The sequence below is a fragment of the Equus caballus genome, chromosome 10 (genome assembly GCF_041296265.1).
Source record: "Equus caballus isolate H_3958 breed thoroughbred chromosome 10, TB-T2T, whole genome shotgun sequence".
Lineage (NCBI taxonomy): Eukaryota > Metazoa > Chordata > Mammalia > Perissodactyla > Equidae > Equus > Equus caballus.
Window position 1 is genome coordinate 14,091,781 of NC_091693.1, and position 21,648 is coordinate 14,113,428.

The window sequence follows — 21,648 nt, forward strand, 5'->3', positions numbered from 1 at the left end:
GATGATTGTGTGTGAGCCTGATGCTCACTGAGGTCCTCGGCTGTGATGTGTCTCGTTGGATAACTCTGCCATAGTGGGGAGCGGGGCACACACAGCGAGGGGGCCTCAGAGCTACTCCCTCGGCAGCACCCCTCCTCATTTGGGGGTCTTCCTTGCCTTTTGTGCTCCTTCCAACTCCCCCTCCTGAACAGCACCCCCACACAGTCTCCAGGAGCCCCCTTGCCTCGCTGCGGAGGGAGGTGCTCTGGGCCTCCTGCCTTATTGCGGTGGTTTACGGGGCTTTCCCCCAACTCGGTGTCCACCTCCCGCAGCGCACCCCTCTCCCTGGTGGCACACTCCCACCATGAGGGGATTTCCAGGGCTCTGTCTCCCTCAGCGCCCCATCCTCGGATGCGCCACCCCACATTGCAGGGGTCTCCAAGTCCCTCATCGCGGGGGTCTCCGGGGTGACCCCCGCTCCCCCGCAGCGCTCCCCCTTCTCAGTGGCGCCGCCACTTTGCGGAGGCTGCGGGGCGGGGAGGACAGCTGCAGTACCGGGGGCGGGGCCGCGGGCCATCCGTCAGGGCGGTGGCGCCCCTGATTGGCCGGCGCCGGCCCCCCCGCGGGCGCGGGCATATGAGGAGGCGGAGGCGGCGGCCGCCGCAGACTGTGCGGTAGGGCTGCCAGACCAACCGACCGACGCGCGGACCGAGGCACGGGCGCTGCAGAGGCCCCCCGCTCCAGCCCGCGCCTGAGCCCGCCCTGAGGCCCCTGCCCCGGCCCCCGCCCCGCCTGCCCGCCCCTGTCCCCCGGAGCCGCCAAGATGGGGGTAGGTGCTTGGGCCTGCCGGGCGGTGCGTGTGTGTGACATTGTGGGTCCAGTGACATTGGTGTCAGCTGAGGACCGGGGCTCCGGGACCTCTGCTTTCTGGACCTAGGTCTGCGGGACCCATGGAACGGCTGACCCGGCCGGTCTGTGTGGTCGTGTCGCTGACTGAGTGTGTGCGCGGGGCCGCCCGGGTTGGCGGGGCTCTGTGGCGCATGTCGGCGTGTCTTTGTGTGCAGGGTTCGCAGGGGCACGGACCAGCCCTCGGCATCTCTGCCTGACCTAGTGCGATGCGTGCTCGACCGTACGTGTGCGTGTGCATGTGTGCGTGTGCGAGCTCCTGGCTCCGTCGGGCCCTGCCAGCACTGTCTGCCTGCGATTGTGTGGCCTGGGTTATGTCTGACTGTCTGCAATCGTGTCTGGGTGTGTCTGAGAGCTGGTGTTTGTGTCTGGGGGTGTTGAAGCCCTTCTGCTTCCTTGGCCGGGTGAGGACAGGTCCAGGCTATGGGATGAACACCAGGTGACCTCTCTTTCTCCTTCCAGGCCTGGATGGGGGGGCTCTGCAGTGCTGCGTGGCCTGGGGCTGTGTGTGTGTCCAGCCTCTAATCTGGGGGAGCAGACATGGGGGGCTGGGAGTTGCAGGAAAGCCACGGCAGGGAGACTGAGTGCCTGGCTGAGGGTGTATATGTGCAAATACGTGATGGGGGATGGTATCGTGCATGCCTGGATATGCCCTTGCCTCTGTGTCCGTGTGTCCTTGTCTGTCTGTGAGTCTCTCCAACAGATGCTGCCTCCTTCCCTGGCTGACCACCTGACCCCTGCGCAGCCCTGGATTCCTCCCTTCATGTCTGGGGCGGGGCCATGGGGTGGGGAGTGGGGAAGGGGGGTTTGGCCTGGGAGGGATGGAGAGAGGGGTCTGGATGGAGAGGTTAATGGAGAAGGAATATGAGGGATGGGGAGAAAGATGGCGGATGAAGGCTGATGGGCCCAGGGATGGAGGAGGGGGAGGGGGATGGAGAGAAAAATTGGGTGGGGAGAGGACTGGGAGAGAGAAGGGGGGAGGTGGGAGTCAGTGATGGCTTCCAGGTAAGTGGAATGGAGGGAGAGGAAGCTGTGGGCAGCTGGGAGGAGAGGTCTGAAGGTAAATGCCTTAGAGGAGGCCTGAGAGGGAGGGTCATGGCAGGTCTTAGGAAAAGAAGTGGGGACAGGAGGAGAAGTGAGGTGCTTTAGACATAGGAAACAGAGGCAGAGAGAGACATACAGAAAGACAGAGAGAAATGGACAGAGACAGAGAGTGACACTCTGAAAGAGACAGAGAGAAAGAGACAAAGAAAGAGTCAGACACAGGCAGAGAGACAAAGAGAGACATGGATAAGACATAAACATGGAAAGACAAAGAGAGAAACTGAGGCTGAGATGAGGAGACCCCAGGACAGACATTTCCTATCCAGAGACAATCAAAGTCAGCCTGAATGATGGGAAGAGAAGGCAGAGAGTAAAAGGGGAGGTTGAGGGAGAAATGCTCAGAGATCACAGCCCCAGAGACCCTGAGAGGGAGAGGGAGAGGCTGGCCAAGGTGCAAGGCTGCGTGAGCTGGCAGGCATCGGGGAGGCGGACAGTGCGGAAAATGGCGAGAAGCCGCAGAGGCGGGCTGCATCAAGACAGGCGTGTCCCCCACCCTCGGAGGTGCTCCCGCCCCGCAGTGCGCCCATCTGGGCCTCCTGCCTCGACTGGGAAAGCCTCGGCTCCCCTCCAACAGATGGAAGCCCGCCCCCAAGGGAGTCTGGTCATAGCAAGGGCAAGCAGGAGCCAAGGCTTGTCTGCCAGGGACTGGGGTGACCCAGCCACCTCCTCCCTCAGACCCAGGGGTCCAGACACCCAAGCCCTCCTCCCTCAGAACCAAGAGTCCAGGATCCAGGAGCCTGGGGCCCCACCTCTAGGCCCCTCAGGGACCCAAGCATCAGCTCCCTGGCCTCTCCTAAGGTTTCAGAGGCAGGCAGCTGGTTTCCCCTACTCCTACCAGGCCCCCATTTCTCCAACTTGACCCCATGACCTTATATCTCCACATCGCTCTACCCGGGGTCTACCACTCTGGGGAGGCTGAAACCCCTCCTGGTGCAGGGGGTGGAGGAGTGTCTTCCCTGTCCCCCAAGCCTCCGTGCTTCCATGTCAGACGCAGTGCAGCTGCAGGGCTGGCCCAGGGCCAAGCCTCCCTCCCACCCTCTGCAACCCTCTTAGAGGTTCCCAGGCCTCCAGGCTGCAGCCCCTCCAGTAGCCCCCAGGCTCAGCCTCCGGGTCTGGGGGCAGCCAGCAGGCAGCTCAGCTCTCTCCAAGGTCACGAGGGGATTAGCACTGAGCCGCGCTGAGCCGCGGATCTCTGCTTGGCCCTGGACCTGCAGGATCTGTCAGCGGCCCTCTAGCAGCACCCAGCCTCGCCCCACCCCTCCTGCCAGCCTCCGAGGACACTGCCCTCCCCATGTGCCCAGGCCCCCAAACTAGAACTTCAATCGCTCCCCCTCACACCACATCCCATTCCAGCCAGGCCCAGGGCCTCTGCCTCTTGATCTTCTGTACCCGAAATCCCGGCCAGCTCCTAGTCTGTCCTCCAGAGACGTGACCGTGCCCACCCCTTGTTCAAACCTGTCCATGGCTCCCACCAGCCCCCAGGAGAGAGGCCAGGGCCCACAGCTTGTTGGTCAAGGCCCTCAGGACTGGCTGCAGGTCCAGCCAGGCCACCATCCCTGTGCACAGCTGGCCGCCTCCCGGGCTTCTGTCCCAGCTGAGGCCAGCACCTGGAGTCCTCTTTCCTCCCATTCCTGCCAGACCTGTGGGGTCTCCCATGATTTTCTGGGTCCTTTGAGAGACAGAAACTGAGACATCCTTGAGGCTGGAGAGAGAAGCCCAGAAAAAGAGCCGAGCAGAGAAGACAGAGAGAGTGACACACAGGGAGACCTGGAGCTGGAAGGACAGAAACGTGCAGACGGACCTGGAGAGAGACAGACACAAGGATAGAGAGGAAGATCGCGAGTGAGACAGTGAGAGATGGACAAACCAGGTGGTTGAAATGAAGGAGACAGGGAGAGACACACCAAGCATTACAGAGGAGATAGCTTGAGGGGTGAAGACAGACACAATGACAGAGAGAGGCAGAGGTAAGGATGGAGAAACACATAGAGATAGAAAATACTGACACTTTGAGGCAGTCTGAGATCCCAATACACTGACTCAGAGAGACCGACTCAGGAGAGATAGTTCAAGAGATGGAAACAGGGACATAAAGAACCAGAGATCAGAGAGAGACAAAATCATAGAGACACACCCAGAGACTCAGAGACAGAGAGAGAGAAGGACAGACAACATAAAGTGATGAAGGAGAGAGAGGTCAGGGAGAGAAACAGCCACAGAGAGACAGAGAGACAGGCAGAATTACAGCGATGGAGAGATAAAGAGGTAGAAGGAAACAGAGCGAGATAGAACAATAAGACAGAGAGGCACAGAGACCTGGAGAGACAGATTGAGAGAGAGACACACATAGACAGAAAAAGAGAGACAGAAAGACAGACATAGCAAGAGACACACACTCAGGAAGGTTGGACAGGCCCAGGAAGAGGAAGAAAGAGGCAGAAAGAGAAACACAGGGATAAAAAGACACATAGACTAACAGGGAGAGACCCACCGAGATGAGGGCAGAAACAGAGAGAGAGAAAAGCACAGACAGCCCCAGATGGAGACCCTCAGGGACAGAGACTCAGAGACACATGGAGCCAGAGATGGTGAGGTCAATTGGAAGAGATGAGACTCCTGGGTTTGAAGAGACACCCAGAGTCAGAAGGGAAACTCATCCAGAGACACCGGGCAGAGACAGGGAGGGGCAGGCGGGCCTGGAGAGACAGACTGAGACCCCCCAGAGCCCGCCCCTGCCCAGAGAGGCAGGTATGCACAGATGCACAGACGCAGGCCAGGGTGAGAGCGGGGCTTGGAGGGCCGGTGTCCCCCTGTAACCCCTTCTCGCCCGCAGTCTGGTGGCTCTGACAGCTATCGTGTCGCCACCTCGCAGGACAAGAAAGATGACAAGGGCTCGCCCAAGAAGAACAAGGGCACCAAGGAGCGCCGGGATCTGGACGACCTCAAGAAGGAGGTGGCTATGGTAAGCCCCACCCTCTGCACCCACACACCCTCCCAGAACAGGCCCCACCCCGCCCCCTGAAAGGCCTCCACACTCACCCACCTCCCCTCCAATTCCTGCTCCTCAGACAGAGCACAAGATGTCAGTAGAAGAGGTCTGCCGGAAATACAACACGGACTGTGTGCAGGTGCGGCAGGGCCTGAGGGAGGAGGGGCTGGGGGCCTGGTCTCCTGGGTCTGAGGGAGGAGGAGCTGGGGGTTGGGTGCCTGGGGATGCTCATGGAATGTTGGGGTGCCAGGGTTGCTCAGGGAGGGTTCTGTATGAGTCCTATGTCCCCCAGGGTCTGACCCACAGCAAAGCCCAGGAGATCCTGGCCCGGGACGGGCCTAACGCGCTCACACCACCGCCTACCACCCCGGAGTGGGTCAAGTTCTGCCGCCAGCTCTTTGGGGGCTTCTCAATCCTGCTGTGGATTGGGGCCATCCTTTGCTTCCTGGCCTATGGCATCCAGGCGGGTACTGAAGATGATCCCTCTGGTGACAATGTGAGTGCCCTCCACCCTGCCCTGTGCAAAGTACCCATACATTTAGGGACACACACGCATGCACCACTTCCCCTGTCCCTTTAGACTTTTCAAAGGCCACTCTCCAACTTTTTCTCATCCCACTTTCACAATCACCCAGTGAAAGAACCAGGGAAAGTACAAGGAAAACCAAGGCTCAGAAAGGCCAAATGACTTGTCCAAGGTCACACAGTAGGACGTGTGAGCTGGGGGTCTATCCCAAGGCTGTGTGACTTCAGTGGCCTTGGGGAGAGACACCACCAGGTGGTCATGGCCTGAAAGATACCCAAAGAGTGAGTGCACTCATGTAGAGACCCAGGCACACCCTCCTGTCGATATGTCAGGACCCATCCACCCAACACAGGGGACAGTCTCAATAGATGCCATGCCTATACACACAGACCCACATGCTGACTACATAGATATCCTCGCACACGCACACACATGCACGCATGCACATATACGCATATGCAGAGAATCGACGCACACAGTCACACTTGGACACAGATTCAAACACGGCCATCTAGTTCAGACACACAGGCACAGACAGACACAGACATGCACTGATAGACACAGAAACTCAAACACACAGAGTTGTAAGCATAACCTGCAGACAGACAGACATGAGACTCGAGCACAGACAGACGGTGTTCTCAGAAACTAAAACCTAAACAGGCGGACAGACAGACACAGAGTCTCAGACCCAGACAGACCAACAGAGAGAGACAGAGATCCACACATCGAGTCTTGAACACAAACAGTCCCATAAATTTAAAGCCAGGCAGGCAGACAGTTAGACAGACAGACACACTGACCTAAGCACAGACAGACACATGGACAGACAATAGCATACATTCAGATTCTCTAACACAGGCAGAAGACAGACAGATAGACACACAAAACAGAAATGGACACACCAGAGACTCAAACACACCATGTTCAGAAAGAGGGACTCAAACATGGACAGGCAGACAGACACATAGACAAGAGAGGCTCAGACACACAGACCCTCAAATGGACACAAACTGGAATCAGATACACAAATGCAGACCCCCATTGACTCAAAGCTCCCTTCCCAGATTCCACGAATCTCAGGGCAGGGCGGGGCGGGGCGGGGGGAGCGGCTCGGGGACGGGCCGTGACCCTGCACCTCCCCGCAGCTGTACCTGGGCATTGTGCTGGCGGCCGTAGTCATCATCACCGGCTGCTTCTCCTACTACCAGGAGGCCAAGAGCTCCAAGATCATGGAGTCCTTCAAGAACATGGTGCCTCAGGTGAGGGGTGCCCAGGAAGGGCCAGGTCGGGATGGACAGGTGGGCGAGGCCATGCCCAGTGACCCCAGGCAGAGGGAGCTGGGAGGTCACTCTTCTCTATGCCGCCCCCAGCAAGCCCTGGTGATCCGAGAAGGTGAGAAGATGCAGGTGAACGCTGAGGAGGTGGTGGTCGGGGACCTGGTGGAGATCAAGGGCGGAGACCGAGTCCCGGCTGACCTGCGCATCATCTCAGCCCATGGCTGCAAGGTGGGCCTGGGGCCTGGGGCCCAGCTCTGCCCTTCCTGGAGTGGCCCAGAAGTCCAGGCCCCCAGCCCCTCCTCCCCCGGGACCCAGGAGTCCAGACCCCCCACCCCCAAACCTCAGACTGACAGGTACCTCAGACCTGGGCAAGTCATGTACTCTCCCCACTTTCAAAAGCCCAACCTCTGCCCTCCTAGACACCACCCACCCACCCAAGCACCCAGACTTCTGGCTGTGACCTCCAGGGACACAGGCCTCAGCTTCATGAACATAGACCTCGTTAACAAAACAAACAAACAAACAAAAATCTTGAAATCTCCTCTGGATGAATGCCCCCTGTCCGAGGTCCAGGGCTGAGCCCTCTCTCCTTCACACCTGTCCCCAGGTGGACAACTCCTCCCTGACCGGCGAATCAGAACCCCAGACCCGCTCTCCCGACTGCACGCACGACAACCCCTTGGAGACTCGGAACATCACCTTCTTCTCCACCAACTGCGTGGAAGGTGAGGCGGGAGCGGTGGGGGTACCCAGGTTGAGGCAGAGCTGGTCCACACAGAGGGATGTGTATCAGGGGCGCAGGTCCCTCGGAACCCCCATATCAGCCTGATCCCCTCTGGCCCCACAGGCACAGCTCGGGGAGTGGTGGTGGCCACAGGTGACCGCACTGTCATGGGCCGCATTGCCACCCTGGCTTCAGGCCTGGAGGTGGGCAAGACACCCATCGCCATCGAGATTGAGCACTTTATCCAGCTTATCACTGGTGTGGCTGTCTTCCTGGGTGTCTCCTTCTTCATCCTCTCCCTCATCCTTGGATACACCTGGCTCGAGGCTGTCATCTTCCTCATCGGCATCATTGTGGCCAATGTCCCAGAGGGCCTGCTGGCCACTGTCACTGTAAGGCCCTGGGTCTGAGGGAGGAGGGACTAGGGACCCAGACTCCTGGGTCTGAGGGAGGAGGGGCCGGGGGCCTGGACTCCTGGGTCTGAGGGAGGAGGGGCTGAGGGCCTGGACTCCTGGGTCTGAGGGAGGAGGGACTGGGGGCCCGGACCCCTGGGTCTGAGGGAGGAGGGGCTGGGGGCCCGGACCCCTGGGTCTGAGGGAGGAGGGGCTGGGGGCCCGGACTCCTGTGTCTGAGGGAGGAGGGGCTGGGACCTGGACTCCTGGGTGTGAGGGAGGAGGGGCTGGGGGCCCGGACTCCTGGGTCTGAGGGAGGAGGGGCTGGGGGCCCGGACTCCTGGGTGTGAGGGAGGAGGGGCTGGGGGCCCGGACTCCTGGGTGTGAGGGAGGAGGGGCTGGGGGCCCGGACTCCTGGGTCTGAGGGAGGAGGGGCTGGGGGCCCGGACTCCTGGGTGTGAGGGAGGAGGGACTGGGGGCCTGGACTGCAGTGTTCTTGATAAGGGCAACTTGGGCATTGAGTGCTGAACTCCTGGATCTTGAATGAGGAAGGTTCTGACCCTCAGGGGACCTGATTAATAAAACAAACAAAAGTCTTGAGAAACACTGCAAGGCACGGAAAGGACTAACAATCCTATCACTTTTTAAGTTAACTTACAAAATTAAGAAGTACACCTTCACAGCAAAAAGTCTAAAGCACATGCTAAAATAGTTAAAAAGTAAACTAATGGTCCCGCTCCAGAAGGACGCTCTCTGCACTGTTCCCCCGCAGAGGTGGGCGTGACGCAGGTGTGTGTGAAAGGTTGCTTTCAGGGTACCCAGAAGCGAGCGTCCTAGGATACTGTTTTGCTCCCTGATTCTTTTGCTTAGTATATCCTGCACAGTTGTCCGTATTAGCATATTCAAAGCTATTCTAAGTCAGAGGCTTTTTACTGACATACAACGTACACACGAAGTCTTGCATATATGAATGTAAAACCTGATGTGTGGGGCAAACTGAACACGCCCCATGTCGGCTGCACCCAGATGGAGTTCCCTAGAAGCCCCCTCAAGACGTTGTCCAGCCCCTACCCCCCAACCCAAGGGTAACCCATATCCTGGCTTCTAACAGTGTATTCTGTTGATAGGGTGTAATTCAGTACGGACCCTCATTTCTGCTGATGCTTTTTGCTGAGGATGATGTTCTCGAACTTTATCCAGGTGGTTGTGGGCAGCAGTAGCTTGTTCTTTTTCACTGCTCTATAGGATTCCATCTTTTACTCCACAATTTCTTTATCCTTTCTGCTGTTAGTGGGCATTGGGTTGTTTCCGGTTTGGGACTAATATAAGTGTTGCTGCTATGAACACTCAAGCACATGTCTTTTGGGGCGTGTCTGGGCCCATTTCTGTTGGTCTGTAGGTCTGGGTGGGATTGCTGGGTGACACTCTATTCATTGCAGGACACCAGGATTCTCTCTGGGCTGGGCAGTTGAGTTGTTGGCACTCACATTGCTGGTCCAACCCTGCTGCTGGGCTCTACCTGTCACTTGCCTGTCCTTGCACGCCCCCAGGTGTGTCTGACACTGACTGCCAAGCGCATGGCTCGGAAGAACTGCCTGGTGAAAAACCTGGAGGCTGTAGAGACCCTGGGCTCCACCTCCACCATCTGCTCTGACAAGACAGGGACCCTCACCCAGAACCGCATGACGGTCGCCCACATGTGGTTCGACAACCAGATCCACGAGGCCGACACCACTGAGGACCAGTCCGGTAAGTGTAGGGTCTGAGCAGGACCGAGGGGGCCTGGCCCCAAGGCATCCCCGGCCATGACACGCACCTCCTTCAGGAACCTCGTTCGACAAGAGCTCACACACCTGGGTGGCCCTGTCCCACATCGCCGGGCTCTGCAATCGTGCCGTCTTCAAGGGTGGTCAGGACAACATCCCTGTGCTCAAGGTGGGTGGGCCGCCCGCCTCCCCGTGGCCCTGCCCGTGCCACCCCCCCCCCATGGCTCCACCCTGACAGCCCTCTCCCCACAGAGGGATGTGGCCGGGGACGCCTCCGAGTCTGCCCTGCTCAAGTGCATCGAGTTGTCCTCTGGCTCCGTGAAGCTGATGCGCGAACGCAACAAGAAAGTGGCCGAGATTCCCTTCAACTCCACCAACAAATACCAGGTACTCTGGGCCCCCCGGGGGAGCCAGCCTGCACCTCAGTTTCTCTATGATGCCTGTAAGCGGTCATTTCGGCCACACTGCCCTCCTGCTTTGGGCAAGTTACTAATCTTCCCAGAGCCTCAGTTTCCTCATCTGTAGAATGGGAGTAAGAGTATCCACACAGTGGGGAGAGGAACAGGCAGACTGGGAGTGAAAGCAAGGCCTGTGTTGGAGTGGGAGGCAGGGCAGTAAAGATCTTCCTGCAGCAGAGCGTGGGCACCAGCCAGAGATCTCTTTCATTCATTCAACAGATATTTTTCTGAGCAGCAACCATGTGCAGGCACACGTTTAAGGTGCTGGGGGTACATATGGCAGTGGACAAAATAGTGAAGTTCTTCCTCTCATGGAACTTCCTCTCTAGTGCTAGAAGACAGACAGTGGCAAAGGCAGGAGGAAGTACAGAATATGTTGGCTGGTCATCGTGCTGAGGGAGGAGCCCTGCAGGTGTCTACGGGAAGATTGTTCCAGGCAGCAGGCACAGCATGTGCAAAGGTCCTGAGGCAGGAATGTGTTGATGTTTCTGAACAATAGCCAGGCAGCCAATGTGGCAGAGCAGTGGGCCAGGGAGTGTGGTGGCAAGTGAGGGCAGTGGATGCTCGGCCAGGTCCCATCGAGCTCCTGGGTGACAGAGAGGACTTAGGTGTGACTCTGAGGGAGACGTGGGGGCAGGGGAAGTCTCAAAGCAGAGGAGAGATGGGAGCTGACTCACATTTTTAAAAATAGCTTTATTAAGATGTAATTCACATACCGTAGAACATCCATTGAAAGTATGTAACTCAACAGTTTTAGTGTATTCACAGATATTTGCCATCATGTACCCAATTTTAGAACATTTTCATCACCTCAAAAAGAAATCCCCCACTCCTTAGCTATTATTCTCCTACCCCCCTATTTCCCCTGCCCTAAACAACTACTAATCTACTTTCTGTCTCTAATGAATTTGCCTATTCTGGACATTTCATATGAATGGAATCATACAATGTGTGGGCTTTTTACAACCAGCTTCTTTCACTCAGCATAGTGTCTTCAAGGGCCATCCATATGGTGGCCTGGATCAGTGCTCTGTTCCTCTTCATGGCTGAATAATATTCCACTGTCTGGGTAGTCCCTGTTTTGTCTATCCCGTCACATGGAGATGGACATTGGGTTGTTTGTACCTTTTGGCTGCTGGGAATAATGCTGCCATGCGCATTCACGTATGGGCGTCTGTGTAGACATAGTTTGCATGGCTCTTGGGTGTGGACCTGGGAATTGCTGGGTCATGTGGTAATTCTATGTTCGACCTTTTGGGGAATTGCCAGACTGTTTTCCAAAGTGGCTGTACCCTTTCCCACTGATTCACATATTTTAAGGATCCTCTTGGCTGCCATGGGGAGGAAATCCCACAGGTGGGGAGGGCAGAAATGGGGACTCAGTGTGGAGGCTGCTGTGATTTTCCATATGAGAGAGGGCGGTGCCCAGCCGGGGTGCAAGGGGGTGGTGGGAAGAGGCCAGAATCTAGGTGTATTTCAGAGACCAGCCGATCAGATTCCATGACAGGTCAGATGTGGGATGAGAGGGAATCGGGAGAGGCAGAGAGAGACACAAATCCGAAGGACGGTCGGTCAAGATTTCTGTGAGAGACACAGAGGGGCGAAAACATCTGTGAGACAGAGAGACAGAAGCGGGCAGGGGATGAGCAAAGATCTCTGTGAGAGAGTCTGAGAAACAGATAAAGATCTCTCTGGTAGAGGTTTGGGCAGCGCCCTCTGCAGAGCCCGGTGCTGGTCTGTCCTGGCCCTCATGGCTCTAGATGGGGATGGGGACGGTCTTCTCCCCCAGCCAGGTGTTGGCAGCCTCCAGGTCCCTGTGAGGCTCAGGCACGCCCACCCTCTGCTCTGTCCACAGCTCTCCATCCACGAGACCGAGGACCCCAACGACAACCGGTACCTGCTGGTGATGAAGGGTGCCCCAGAGCGCATCCTGGACCGCTGCTCCACCATCCTGCTCCAGGGCAAGGAGCAGCCGCTGGACGAGGAGATGAAGGAAGCCTTCCAGAACGCCTACCTCGAGCTCGGTGGCCTTGGCGAGCGTGTGCTTGGTGCGCATCATGGGCGGGGCCCAGTTGGGGCAGGGCCTGGGCCAGCTCTGGGGGCCCCTTGTGGGTAAGGAGGGGCATGATGCCGCCCAGAGCCTGGCTCAGAATAGCACCTCCCAGAATGCACTGTGAATGAATGAATGAATGAATGAATGAACGAGAGAGGAATTCCTGCATCTTTAGGAAATGAATGGTGACTGACTGTTGACATGAGTGGGGAGATTGACTGTGGGACCTGCACAGCTGGCAGCTATGGGGCAGGAGGCATGGAGGCCATAGTCTGGAGCCCTCATGCCCCACCCCGTCCCTGCCACCAGGTTTCTGCCACTATTACCTGCCTGAGGAGCAGTTCCCCAAGGGCTTCGCCTTCGACTGTGACGACGTGAACTTCACCACGGACAACCTCTGCTTCGTGGGCCTCATGTCCATGATCGACCCACCCCGGGCAGCTGTCCCCGACGCAGTGGGCAAGTGTCGCAGTGCAGGCATCAAGGTGTGGCCTGGGGCAGCACGGGGAGGCAGGGCCAGGGCCCCAGGGGGTAGCAGTGTGTCTGGACCATCCTCAAACAATGCCTACAGGTCATCATGGTCACGGGCGATCACCCCATCACGGCAAAGGCCATTGCCAAGGGTGTGGGCATCATCTCCGAGGGCAACGAGACTGTGGAGGACATTGCCGCCCGGCTCAACATTCCCGTCAGCCAGGTCAACCCCCGGTGAGCCCTGCCTCGCCCGGCTCAGGGTTCTGTCCCCGCCCAGGTTCCCTCTGGGACTCCCGGTCCCCATTCCTTCTGGGCCTCCACTGTTGACTCAGCACCTGGATCCTGTTCCTCCTCCACACTCGAGGATGGGCAGCCTGGTGTAGGTTCTCATCCCGGTTTAGCCACCCTCGGGCTGTGTGACCTAGGGCATGTCATCTGGCCTTCCTGAGACTGTTTTCCCCTTTCTAAAATGGGCCACTAGTAATTCCCACCTGGGAGGGTTCACCGAGATCCAGTATCTCTGTGTCCATCGCTGTCTCTTCCTGTCTGCCTTTGTGTCTCTGTCTCTCATCTCTGTTCTGACTTCCTCAGCTTTCCTGTCTTCATGCCTCTCTCTGTGTCTGTCTCTCTTGCCTGGTTGTCTGCATATCTCTGTCCTTCTACTTCCACTGTCCCAAAGTCCTTCCTGAGATCTGCCCTGGCTCCCTCCTGCTGCAGCCCCCCTCCTCCCCAGTTTTGCTTTGTCTCTGACCCCCAGAGACCCCATCCTTCTCTCAGAGCCTGCTCCTCTGCCTCTCCTGTCTGTGAGTCTGTCCATCAGGCTTCGCTGCACCTCTCCCCCGATGTCCTGACCTCTCTCTGCTCTTCCCAGGGATGCCAAGGCCTGTGTGATCCATGGCACCGACCTCAAGGACTTCACCTCTGAGCAAATCGACGAGATCCTGCAGAACCACACTGAGATCGTCTTCGCCCGCACGTCCCCCCAGCAGAAGCTCATCATTGTGGAGGGCTGTCAGAGACAGGTCGGCTTGGGCTGGGTGCCTTGGAGGAGGGGGCCCAGGGCCTGGACTCCTGGTTCTTGATGAGGAGGGGGCTGGGGCCAGACCCCTGGGCGTCATCCTCACCTGTCTCCCTCCAGGGAGCAATCGTGGCTGTGACTGGGGATGGTGTGAATGACTCGCCTGCTTTGAAAAAGGCCGACATCGGCGTGGCCATGGGCATTGCTGGCTCTGACGTCTCCAAGCAGGCAGCGGACATGATTTTGCTGGACGACAACTTCGCCTCCATCGTCACGGGTGTGGAAGAGGGTGAGTTGGCCAGAGGTGGCCCTGGAGGCTGGGGTCCTTGCATGAGGCCCAAGAAGGGCAAGGGGAACAGGCCAGGGCTGCAGTGGGATGCAGGGTGGGAAGACCACGGAATCCCACTGGCCCCGGGGGAGTCTGAGCTTATCTTTTTCAGTCTTTAGTCTCCCTCCCCCACGGGGCCAGGGCTCCCTGGGGACAGGACTGAGCTGACACACTACTGAGTCTGTGTCACAGCGCAGGCCCAGTCCGGTGGGCGAGGCAGACTTGGAAGTATTTTTAAAATACTCATAAATGCATTGGGGAAACAGAGAGTCCTGCGGGAGTCCTCAGGAGGCCCCTGACCCAGCCTGGGGTCACGGGGCAAGGAAGCTTCTGGTGGGGACAGGGATGGTGAGCTGAGCCCTGAGGGCCATGTTGGAATTTTCACGTAGAGTGGTGCCAGGGAAGGAAATAGCAGGCAGAGGAAACTGAGTGTGCAAAGGCACGGCGGTGTGAAGCAGCGTGAGGTGGGGACGCCGGGGAGCCCAGGCCTCGGAGCCGACGGGCACCACCGCCCGATGGGCCTCCACGTGGCCACAGATGGGGCCTGTGCACATTTAATTTTATTCCGATCATCAAACTAATTCATGATAATTATAGAAAATGAAGAAAAGCATTCAGAAGAAAATTGGAATCACCCATAACCTCACCATCCAGAAATAATCACTGTTCATGCTGTGGTGTGTTTTCTCCCAGTTTCTCGCTCTCATTTGAAATGTCCCCAGTGTAGAAAATAATTCAGGATAAAAGAGAATCCAAACAGTAAAGCTGAGACTAAAGTGTCAATTTGAATGCCATTATCCCTTGTCCCCTCTGTCCCAGGACACCATGGTTAACCCTTCTTACCCCTATGTCCTCTCGTGTGCGTAAGCAATGCCCACGCACACAGATGCACGCACTGGCGCCTGCCTTGTGCATCGTGCTGGGTGCCGGAGATATAGCTGTGAGCAGAGGCCGACATGGTCCCTGCCCTCAAGGAGCTGGGGGAGACAGCCTGAAGCAAGTTAACAAACAAATTGTAACATGACATAATTACAGGGGCTGGCTCCATGGCCGAGTGGTTAAGTTTGTGCGCTCCGCTGTGGCGGCCCAGGGTTCGGATCCTGGACGCGGACATGGCACCGCTCGTCAGGCCACGTTGAGGTGGCGTCCCACATCCCACAACTAGAAGGACCTGCAACTAAGATATACAACTATGTACAGGGGGGTTTGGGGAGATAAAGCAGAAAAAAAAAAAAAAGAAAGAAAAAAGAAGATTGGCAGCAGTTGTTAGCTCAGGTGCCAATCTTTAAAAAAAAAAACATAATTACAAGTGGTGACAAGCAGGGTGCTATGACAGATAATAACAGGGGTCCTTCCCATTCAGGGTGGACAAGGAAGGCCTCTCTGAAGTGACAAACACAAACTTTAACTTCTGGTGGGGAAAACTGCAGGTATACCCAGAAGCAGAGCGAATGGCAGAGTGAACCCCCATGCCCCCATCACACGCTGGATTACATTGAAGCACGTTTAAGTCACCATTTCACCCATAAATATTTTAGGATGAGACACCACTAGTTTGCGGAGAGCAACACATGTCAGGGATAGGGAATAGCAGGTATGAACACTTATTTATTTATTTTTTTGAGGAAGATTACCCTGAGCTAACATTTGCCACCAATCCTCCTCTTTTTGCTGAGGAAGACTGGCCCTGAGCTAACATCTGTGCCCATCTTCCTCTATTTTATGTGGTATGCCTGCCACAGCATGGCTTGACAAGCGGTGCGTAGGTCTGCACCCGGGATCCGAACCAGAGAACTGTGGGCTGCCAAAGTGGAATGTGCGCACTTAACCACTGCGCCACCGGGCCAGCCCCATGAACGCTTATTTTTACACAAGACAATCAAACCATCCTTACCACTGAGCAGCTTGCCTTTCTGTTCCTTCTTAATGCCATATCTTGTTGCTCATACCTCTCAATACACAGGAGAAGGTGGAGGGAGGGGCTGTCTGAGTTCATCTTTAGTTTCTTTTTATTTTATACACACTGTCCTGGTTGAATGTTTATTGCGATATGACATATATACAGTAAGTTGGGCAGCTCGATGACTTTTTACACACGTACACACCCATACAACCTCCAGACCCCGATCAAGATAGAGAACATTTCCAGCCCCTCATGAGGGTTTTGTCAGGTCTCCTCCCGGAAATAACTACTCTCCCGACTTTTAGTGCCATAGATTAGTTGTGAAACTCATCTGTATGGACTACAGTATGAACTGTTTTATGCAGTATAAAGCCAGTATGTCTGGCTTTTTTACTCAACGTAACATCTGTGAGATTCATGCATGGAGTTGGGTGTGTCAGCAGCTGGTTCATTTTTCTTGCTGAGCAGTGTTCCACTGTATGGATGGACTACAGTTTTATTCCACTCACCTGTTGATGGACATTGGGGTCAGTTCTGGTTTTTGGCTCTTTTGGCTAATGCTACAGTGAACATTCTTGTACTTGCTTTTTGATGGACGTAAGCACTCATTTCTCTTGGGTATAACCCTAGGAGTAGGATGACTGGGTCCATGGGTAGGGGGACGTTTAACTTCAATAGGAACTGCCAAACAGCCTTCCAAAGTGGTTGTATGTCAAGATTGTTTCAACAGGGGCGACATGGTTGGACATTTGTATGGAAAGGCTGGCAGGTGGGGGGATGGACTAGAAAGGATGCACAGACTGGCAGGGAAGGGGCAGAGGGGGTGTGGGTGCCCGAGGTCTGAGCCTGCCCCCGCCACAGGCCGCCTGATCTTTGACAACCTGAAGAAATCCATCGCCTACACTCTGACCAGCAACATCCCCGAGATCACACCCTTCCTGCTGTTCATCATGGCCAACATCCCACTGCCTCTGGGCACCATCACCATCCTCTGCATCGACCTGGGCACCGACATGGTGAGCCTCGAGCACCCCTGGGCCCTGGGAGGGCAGGGTCCCCCCATCCCCGGCTCACCTGGCCTCTCCTGCCCAGGTCCCTGCCATCTCATTGGCGTACGAAGCTGCCGAGAGCGACATCATGAAGAGACAGCCCAGGAACCCACGCACGGACAAACTGGTCAACGAGAGGCTCATCAGCATGGCCTACGGGCAGATTGGTGAGCACCCAGGGACCCTGCCTTGTTTACGGCCAGATGCCCTGGGCCTGGAGCAGGGCCTGGCCCACAGTGGATGCAGAGAAACTGTGTTGGCTGAGTAGACTGGAAGTGGGGCATAGTGCTGGAGGTTTGGAAGGAGTATCTGACAGATAGGTGATGGTCACCAAGGCGGGGCCAGCATAGGTGAAGGAAAGGCCTGGGGGGTGCCTCTGGGGAGCACATGGCACCCTGAATGGCAGATCAGGGTTGGCCCCAGGCTGGTGACTCCAGGACCCACTGCTCCACCCACCTTCCTGATGGGAAGGGCAAGGCCAGCCTGTGAACCCTGAAGGCAGGAGTGAGCCCCATCCCTGTCTGCCTCCCCCTCAACCTGCTGCTGGAGACCATGTGTGCCGAGCCTCACAGGTGCTGAGCTCTGTGTTGCTGGGAGTGTCCCAGCAAGCAGAGGCTTCACCGCCGTGGTCAGAGACCTGGCGAGGTCATACATGTGTGAGGGGCCAGTCAGACTCAAGCCCGGGGGTCCTCAGGGATTTCCTGATGTTCAGGTGGCCTGGGCCAGGTGAGGGGAAGCCTCCAGGTGTCCATCTCAGGAAAGCCCCTCCCTGAGGCTCCTGTCCCAGGTGGCCCATTTCAGGTGCTCACCACCAGGTACCACCCTCAGGTTGCCCTCTGGGAGCCCAACCCCAGATGATGCTCAGGCAAGTGGATTGGGGTAGCCCACCATCCTCCTGGTGGGGGTCCCAAGGGGCCTGGGAGGGGCACTGGACTGGCTGCCGGCCCCCACCTGAGCCTCTCCTCATCTTCCTTCTCTCCTCTCCCCAGGAATGATCCAGGCTCTCGGCGGCTTCTTCTCCTACTTTGTGATCCTGGCAGAAAACGGCTTCTTGCCTGGCAACCTGGTGGGCATCCGGCTGAACTGGGATGACCGCACAGTCAATGACCTGGAGGACAGTTATGGACAGCAGTGGGTGAGTGGAGCTGGGCCCCACAGCATGGCGGGGCCTCCCAGTCAGCGTCTCTGCCCACAGTAGGAGTCCAGGGCCCGCTGTCCCAGCCTTGCACGGGCCGCTTTCTACAATGGCCCCTCTGCCTCAAGGGCAGCATCAAGACCCTCGCTGTGCATGCAGGGCCTTCTGGTGCCCTTGGCCCAGCCCACTGCGGTCCTTGTGTCCGTTGGCCACGCGCTGTGCCCCACCAGACAAGTCACTTTTGCTGCCTTCTTCCCTATCTCTGTCTGTCCCTTCAAAGCCTGGCCGATGTCCACCCATCCCCTCAGGAGGCCCACGGGGTCCCTGATCCCTGGCCGATGACTGAGGTCACATTAACCTCTCTCCTTTCTTGTACATCCACTGACTCCTCCCGCGGGGCTCCGAGCCAACAAGGGGAGACACGTCTGAGGCCCTGGGGACCCTATCTGAACAGAGTCCCCGCTTTGCCTTGGGGCCCCAAGCAGGGACACAGACTGGAGTGTGTGGGCTGAGCTGGGGGCTGGGGCTGGGGGCCGGGCTGCGGCCACACTAACTGCTGTCTTGCACACTCGTCATCCTCCCACAGACGTACGAGCAGAGGAAAGTGGTGGAGTTCACGTGCCACACAGCCTTCTTCGTGAGCATCGTAGTCGTCCAGTGGGCGGACCTGATCATCTGCAAGACCCGCAGAAACTCTGTCTTCCAGCAGGGCATGAAGTGAGGGCTGCGGCCTGGGGCGCCGCTGTCTGTCCTGTCTGTGTGTCTGTCTGTCCCTCCCCTCATTCTTCGGTCTCGGTTTCTGCCTCTGAGTTGTTTTCTCTCGGGTGATCACGTCTGTCTGGGATTCTCTCTTAGTCTGTCTCTCTATGTGTGTGTGTGTGGCGGGGTGGCGGGGGGGGGGGGGGCGTCACTGGGTCCCTCTCCAGATCTGCTCAACCTCTGTGTACGCCTTCCTGCCTGTGTGTCTGCCGCTGTTTCTTTCTGGCTTTATCCCTGGGTGGCGCCATCTCCCTGATCTGTCTTCGCCTCTGTCTCTCTTTGTCTTTGTCTCTGTGTGTCTCCATGTCTGTGTCTCTCCACCTACCTCTGTCTCTGTGGGGCGGGGGAGCTGGGGCGGGGGAGCTGGGGCGGGTTCTCCGGCTCCAGCCCTGCCTGTGCCTCCAGGAACAAGATCCTGATCTTCGGGCTGTTTGAGGAGACGGCCCTCGCTGCCTTCCTGTCCTATTGCCCTGGCATGGATGTGGCCCTGCGCATGTACCCTCTCAAGTGAGTGCCCCTCGCCCCCTAGGACCCACGCTACCAGCTCCAGATCCTCTGAGGAGCCTTTCCTGTGGGATGTCCTCACGGGCTGGGGCCTCAGCCGTGGCTCTCAGGCCCCACCTCTCCTGATGTCTCTCTGGATGCCTCCTCTGTGTCCCCCCATCTCTGTTCCGATGCCCTTCTCTGGGACGTCCTCAGAGTGGGGCGCTCTGCACACCCCAGCCCGGCCATAGCCAGGGCATCCCTCAGCTGTGGGGACAAAGGGTCGAGAGCCCCCCGTGTGACCCCTCCTGCCCTCTGGGACTGTGCCTCTGCCTGTGTCCCCATCACAGCCCCACAGTGACACCCTCCTGCTCCCCTGTCTCTGCAGGCCCAGCTGGTGGTTCTGTGCCTTCCCCTACAGCTTCCTCATCTTTGTCTACGACGAAATCCGCAAACTCATCCTGCGCAGGAACCCTGGGGGTGAGGGGGCTTCCGGGGCGGAGGGGGAAGGCTGGGGGGGCAGGAGGGGCAGCTGGAGGGGGCGGCAGGGGAAGCCCTATGGTGACCTCTCCGAGCTGACCGCGCTCTGTCTCCCCCGCATCTCTCTCCTGTGTTGTCCCCCGATCATCTTGCCAACTCTCCCTTCGTCCTGTCTCTCTGGGCCTCCTCCCCTCTGTCTCCTGCGTGTCTCTGTGTCTCTGTCCCTTTTGGTCTCTTCCTGTGCGGCCATCTCTCTCTCTGCTTGTGCTTCTTTCTCTCCGTGCCTGTCTCTACTGTCTCTGTGTCTTTCCTCCTTTGTCTCTCTCTCCAGGTTGGGTGGAGAAGGAAACCTACTACTGACCTCACCCCATCACATCGCCCGTCCCTGCCCCGCCCCAGCCCAGGACAGCACCCTCCAGTGCCCCCCATTTTGTATTCTGGGGGGAAGGGCCCTATTTCCCGGTGGCCCCACCTTGGCCTCACCCCTCAAGTTATCCCCTGCCTCCCTCCCTCTCTACCCCTCTGGCTGGCTCCCTGCCCCCCGCCCCCTGCCTCTCTCCTCTCTCCTCTCTCTCTTCTCTGTGTCTCTGCTCCCCTCCTTCTCCTCACCCCTACCTCCCAGCCCCCTCCCAGCCCCATCCCTGGGCTCTTTTTTACTCCCTCTCACCCCCCTGGCAGATGCCATCTTGGTTCTGGACAATTATCAAATATATCAGTGGGGAGAGAGAAGCAGTGTGTGTTGTGTTTGCTTTCTGAAGTGGGGGTGTGGGTGGCATGGCGTCCCCTGTGCTGGCACACGTGGCCGGGAGATTCACGCAATTCCCGGCCTGGCACGAGCTTGGCAGTCGCGGAATCTCAGAGTCATTGAATCCTGGAGTTTTAGACTCACGAAAGTTAGAGTAGGAGCAGCTTGAATTCACCAGGTTATGGGATTATGGGATCAGAACAAGGAAGAGGGAGTAATCAGATCGTCTCATGTTGGAATAGGACCCCAGGGAGGCAATGACAGTGACGATGATGACGATGATGATGACTCATTGAGCACCCACTCTGCGCTCTGCCCTCTTCTGAGCACCGTATGTGTATTAGCTCATTTAATCCTCACAAGGTGTGAGGCACAGAGAAGGAAAGTGACTTGCTCAAGATCACACAGCTGCAAGGTGACAAATCCGAGATTTGAACCTAGGCTGTCCGAGCTCTAAGTCACTGTGCTATTCTCTCTCTTTTTATTGAGATAAGCTTTCATACAGTGAAGTGCACAAATCTTAAGAGCACAGCTCAATGATTTTAAAAATTACATCCATACGACCACCACCCAGATCAAGGTATAGAACATGACCATCCATCCAGAAGGTTCCCTCATGCCCCTTTCCAGTCAGCTCCCCTCCAGCGGCAACCACTGATCTGATTTCTGTCACCATCCTTTAGTTGTGCCTGTTCTTGGACTTCGTACAAATGAAATCTTATGGCATTTTGTCTCGTGTGTCTGGCTTCTTGTTCTCATCATCACATCTGTGAGAGTCATTCACATTATTGCATATATCAGTAACACATTCTTTTTCATTGCTGTGTAGTATTCCATCATGTGACTATAACACAATTTGTTTATTCATTCTCCTGCTGGTGGGCATTTAGGTTGTTTCCACTTGGGGAGTCATTACAATTGGTGCTGCTAGTAATGTCTTCTGATGACACATGCATGCATCTCTGTTGGGTACATGCTTAGAAGTGGGATTGCTCATCATGGGATGGACTGTGATTAGCTTTAATAGAAACAGCCAGATCTTTTCCAAAGCTCTCGTGTCATTCTGCATTCCGACAGCACATGAAAATTCCAGTAGC

The 21,648-nt window shown here is 56.9% G+C and overlaps 1 protein-coding gene across 3 annotated transcripts; it reads left to right on the top strand.

Annotated features, from left to right (window-relative positions):
- Nucleotides 1-365: 365 nt before the first annotated feature.
- Nucleotides 366-20,535, top strand: ATP1A3 (ATPase Na+/K+ transporting subunit alpha 3). Of its 3 annotated transcripts, none has more exons than XM_023651401.2 (23): nucleotides 366-808; nucleotides 4,862-4,951; nucleotides 5,058-5,117; nucleotides 5,271-5,474; nucleotides 6,653-6,766; nucleotides 6,878-7,012; nucleotides 7,392-7,509; nucleotides 7,632-7,900; nucleotides 9,451-9,649; nucleotides 9,726-9,835; nucleotides 9,919-10,053; nucleotides 11,980-12,172; nucleotides 12,487-12,662; nucleotides 12,749-12,885; nucleotides 13,523-13,673; nucleotides 13,790-13,958; nucleotides 16,762-16,916; nucleotides 16,993-17,116; nucleotides 17,939-18,084; nucleotides 18,671-18,801; nucleotides 19,249-19,350; nucleotides 19,715-19,806; nucleotides 20,138-20,535. In XM_023651401.2, the coding sequence occupies exons 1-23, from the start codon at nucleotides 803-805 to the stop codon at nucleotides 20,164-20,166; spliced, it is 3,045 nt and encodes a 1,014-aa protein (XP_023507169.1). In that variant the 5' UTR covers nucleotides 366-802; the 3' UTR covers nucleotides 20,167-20,535. The 3 variants fall into 3 exon arrangements, with proteins under 3 accessions (XP_023507169.1, XP_023507168.1, XP_070079061.1); XM_023651400.2 differs by having other exon boundaries at nucleotides 583-808; nucleotides 4,823-4,951; XM_070222960.1 differs by lacking the exon at nucleotides 366-808 and adding an exon at nucleotides 1,119-1,324.
- The last annotated feature ends 1,113 nt before the right edge of the window (nucleotides 20,536-21,648 follow it).

Coding starts and splice junctions, on each gene's coding strand:
- ATP1A3 (XM_023651400.2), top strand. Junction 7,901..9,450: donor GCCTGCTGGCCACTGTCACT/GTAAGGCCCTGG, acceptor GCACGCCCCCAG/GTGTGTCTGACACTGACTGC. Junction 9,836..9,918: donor ACAACATCCCTGTGCTCAAG/GTGGGTGGGCCG, acceptor CTCTCCCCACAG/AGGGATGTGGCCGGGGACGC.